The sequence below is a fragment of the Rattus norvegicus genome, chromosome 19, assembly GCF_021556685.1.
Source record: "Rattus norvegicus strain SHRSP/BbbUtx chromosome 19, alternate assembly SHRSP_T2T, whole genome shotgun sequence".
NCBI classification, from domain to species: Eukaryota; Metazoa; Chordata; class Mammalia; order Rodentia; family Muridae; genus Rattus; species Rattus norvegicus.
This window is the reverse complement of record NC_141552.1, coordinates 11,001,877-11,006,360: the sequence shown is the minus strand read 5'-3', so window position 1 is coordinate 11,006,360 and position 4,484 is coordinate 11,001,877. Positions and strand designations below refer to the sequence as shown.

The 4,484-nt window shown below is 42.6% G+C and overlaps 1 protein-coding gene across 4 annotated transcripts in view; it reads right to left on the bottom strand.

The window, feature by feature from the left end:
* Positions 1–32: 32 nt before the first annotated feature.
* Positions 33–4,484, bottom strand: part of Bbs2 (Bardet-Biedl syndrome 2) — a 35,558-nt gene continuing 31,106 nt past the window's right edge. For 3 of the 4 annotated variants that reach the window (XM_087593761.1, XM_087593760.1, XM_087593762.1), the window contains exons 17-18: positions 1,607–1,755; positions 33–471 (exon numbers count right to left, since the gene is read on the bottom strand). In XM_087593761.1, the coding sequence (XP_087449887.1) occupies positions 365–471; positions 1,607–1,755 (256 nt within the window). In that variant the 3' untranslated portion in view covers positions 33–364. 4 annotated transcript variants of the gene reach the window in all.

Below are 4,484 nucleotides of genomic sequence, written 5' to 3'. Positions count from 1 at the left end.
TGCTGTGGTGGTAATTTATAATCAACAACAAGGAGGACCAGTGTCTTTTATTTTTAATGAAAAAGTAAATATTCCACTTTAAATTTCAGTTACAATTTCAAGGGGGAGATAAATTCATACACTAACTTTATGTACAGAAACAAGTTAAACTCTGAAATGGTGATATAGTTACTTTTAGTCTCACTCTCTCATCAATACTGACGTCAGACGAGGAGACTTTCAGATGGAGTGCTCTGTCTTCAGTTGTGTTCGTTAGCATGGTTTCATCCTTAGCAATCTCCATTCATCAGGATGGGACTGGGAGCAAGCCAGCCTCCATGTCTAGACACAAACCTTTCGCAGCTTCCTTCCTCTCTCCTGTCTCCTAGGAAGGAGCAGTCCCCACCCGCATGATTCTGAAGAGTGTGTTGATGTTGTTACTGCGAATCGCATCCCGACAAGCACTGATCACCTGGTTCTTTGGCTTTCCAACTGTGTGAGGAAAAACATCGAGTCAGTGCGTCCCAAAAGAGAGATGCAAAGCCAAGCCAGGCGTGGTGGCGCACGCCTTTAATCCCAGCACTCTGGAGGCAGAGGCAAGCAGATCTGAGTTCACGACCAGGATGAGTTCCAGGATGGCCGGAGCTACACAGAGAAACCCTATCTGGAAGAGAACAGGTGGGGTAAGGACAGTTTGAAAACAGCATGAAACTAGGGTAGAAAAGAGTTACATATACAAAATTTGCTAACTTGCTACCTCTTAGAAAAGACAGAATTTATTACAAAACAAGCCTGGAGGTCATCCCAAGCCAGAATCGACAGTAGGTTTGTAGAGACGACTCAGCTCTCACTCCTAAAAAGACTACTTGAGAGACTTGGGAGCACTGATCAATGCAGCAGAATCAGCGGCCTCAGGCTGTTTCCATTCCCTGTGGCCCATCCTACTGCTCTCTAAGTTTTCCCTTAGGACAGCAGTTCTCAACCTTCCTAATGCTGCAACCCTGTGATATGTTAATTCCTCATGTGTGGCTACCCCCACCATAAAATTACTTGTTACTTCATAACCAATTTTGCTACTGTTATAAATTATAATTATCTGATATATGACCTCCAAAGGGGTCACAGCCCACAGGTTAAGAACTGCTGCTTTAAAAGCTACAGCAAAAGCTCAGAAAAGGAATTTAAAGCTTTATTTCTTTTTTGGTGGTTTTTTTGTTTTGTGCGTGTGTCTCTGTGTGTGTGTGTGTGTGTGTGTGTGTGTGTGTGTGTGTGTGTGTGTGTGTGTGTGTATTGAGACAGTGTTTCTTTATGTAGCCTTGGCTGTCCTGGGACTCAGTCTGTAGGCCAGACTGGCCTAGACTAACAGGAAATCTACCTGTTTCTACCTCTCGAGTGCAAGGATTAAAGTGTACGCCACCACGCCCTGCAAGACTTTACTTCTTTAAAAAATAAAATAAAAACAAAACAAAAATCTGTTTAGAGAAAACTAAAGCCCTGGTGTGAGTAGTAGAAGCCAGTGTGGAAGGAAGGCTCTTTAGGCGCCAGTGTGAGTTTACAAAGCATCCACAGTCGTCCATGCGCTCATGTTCAGAATATCAGACAGATCAGGTACCGGGGAAAGACGTACCTCGCAGACGGCCTGCCCTCTGGATTGCTTGGTTCACCGCCTTCAGGTTTCCTAGCAGTTCAGTGTGGTTGTTACAACGAATCTTATATCCATTTAGCAAATCTTTATTAAGGTCATAGAGCTCCATATAACGAGTCTTCATTGTTTTCCTGTGGAAATCAATAAAAACCTAGCATCAACACTCACCAGGCTTCTGACTCACAATGAAAAAGAAAACAGTAAACATGATGGTACACAGTTCAAAGCCAGCCTGGGCCACTAGTGAAGGCCTGGGCTCCAAAGAACAGAAGGAGGGAGGGAAGGGGAAAACATGCTTTTAACTGTATTCTCACTAATACAGACTAATTACTAGGGTTTGCTTTGAAAGCATCCAAAAGTTCCTGTCAGAATACCCTCTTTCTCCCCCAGATAAACAGAAAACAAGTGAGCTTTTGAGCAATTGGTTCATGGTTTGTTTAGATTTAGAAACTTAAGCCCTGGGATAGTGGGTAGGGAAAAGTCAGCAAGGCAGTAGCTAGCTTCAAATTTCAAATTAGTAATTCATTAACAAGAGGCCTATTAGTAAAATACTTCTAGAGAGCAGACCCAGCTTCATGTCTTATAAACTTCAATAAAGCATGGGTCAGTCAGTGAGATAGCTCAGTAGATAAGGGGGCTTGCTACCAAGCCTGAGAATTTGAGTTGAATCCCCAGAACCCACATGCTAGAAGTTGCCCTCTGACCTCTACACACGTGTGTATGCACTCATGCCTGTGCTCATGAAAAGCAAATGAAATGAACGTAAAAAATAAATTTTAAAAACACAACAAGGGGGCTGGAGAGACGGCTCAGCTGTTAAGAGCACTAACTGCTCTTCCAGAGGTCCTGAGTTCAATGGTGGCTCACAACCATCTGTAACGGGATCTGGTGCCCTCTTCTGGTGTGTCTGAAGACAGTTACAGTGTACTTATATATAGTAAATAAATCCGTAAAAAATTTTTAAACACAAAATATTCCTATACAACAATGAAGATTATTTAAGTAAAAATGCTGAACGGAACTCGTGCTGTGCTGAATACAAAGGGGCAGCTTCTCTGCCAGGCTGGCAGCTTCTTAACTCAGACCAGCTTTAGTTTTCTCTGTGTTTGCTTAAGGAAGAGAAAAACCCTCTATGTTGCTACATTTCTATTATATAACCCAGTAGTCCTATTCCAAGAGGAGTAAAAATGCATGTCCACAAAACTCTATAAAAACACAACCACCGTAGTGAGGGAGCGCACATACCTGCCAGCTGGTGAAGGAAAAACCAACCACACAAGTCTCCGTGTGGCACACTGTTCAGCAATAAAGAAGGGCAAAACTGAGCCATACGACAGCTGGATAACTCTCAAAGGCAGGAGAGTGAATGAGAAAAAGACCAACTTAAAAGGTTATACGTGGCATGACGGTACTAGGCGAAGGTAAAACTACAGGGTTAGAAATGGTCCCTGGAGATGGGGAAAGGTATCAGCAGAGGCCCAAAGGAATCAACATTCCACATCTTGCTTTTAGCAGCAGCAACACAGTCAGGGAAGTTCTGACAATTGCTCGTGCACTTTACAAGCGATATATCAACTGTATCCGCATGAATAAGAAGCATGCACAACCGTGTATGCAGCGTCTGCATGGGAAGCACGGATGAGCCTGAGAAGAGCATGAGGTTTGGAGACAGTTGTTCCTCTGTGAGCCGCACACTGTATGAAATCGAATGCTAAGGCTGCCACCATCACAGAAACGAAAGCGCAAGTGGAGACCCAGAAGTAGTTGGCCATTGAAAGCAAAACCCTACTTCAATTTACACATCTGGAAATTCTGTTTCTCTGTGGCCCTGGCTGTCTTGGAACTCGCTTTGTAGACCAGGCTGGCTTCAGTCTACCTGCCTCTGTCTCCTGCGAATAAAGGTATGCACTATCACAGTCAGCCACGCCCGGAAGTTCTTTTATATTTTTGGGCTAGCCTTTAATGGTTGAGCCATTCTCCAGCCCTCATCTGAAAATTCTTTTTTTTTTTCTTCCATAGACTGAAAATTCTTAAGTAGCATTTTATACTGTTCACTAACACAGAAAACTATAATTGCAGAAAATACAATATAAAAGTTACTATTTATAATGCAAAGAATAGAAAACATCTAGGCTCAAACTTAACATGGCAAAAATGTTGCAGGACATTTGACCCTTGAGATTGTGTTACTTATTCAACAACAACAAAAAAAGCAACCTTACAGCTCAGTCCCTAGAACACACCTTTAATCCCTCTGGCTGGAATACAGAGACACCCTTAGTGCACTTTAATCCCAAATAATAAAAGTAAAGTTAATGTGTAGAAGGAAGTGCCATGTCTTAAAGTGATGTCTAATTGAGAGGCAGACAAAGGGATGAATCACAGAAAGATTTGACAGAATAGGATATGTCCAATCCTCGTGAGAACAGAGAAAAAGAGAGGTTACTTAAGAGAGTAGTGCAGAGAGAAAAAGAAAGGACGCAGTTTTACTGGGACAGTTGTCAGAGACAGGTTGCAGAAAGAGATCAAACTAGAAACATGCAGACAGAACAAACCAGAGAATGAGAAGGACCAATATCAGAACAAGTTGCTAGAGTTAGTTTAAGGCCAAACATCGGAGGTTGAGAGAGAAACCAGATTGAATCATTCATCTTGGAGAGGAGTTTGAGCCATGACAGATAAGTTAAACCAGCCAACAAGAGTTTCAGAAAGAGCTAGAAAGGGTGAGCTTATTCAGCAGTGAGCCTCAGAGATGACAGTTTTTGTTGTTTTGTTCTTTTGAGGGTGGGGGTGGTTTATTTTTGAGACAGGGTGTTTCTTTGTAACCTTAGCTGTCCTGGAACTCACAGAGATCTGCCTG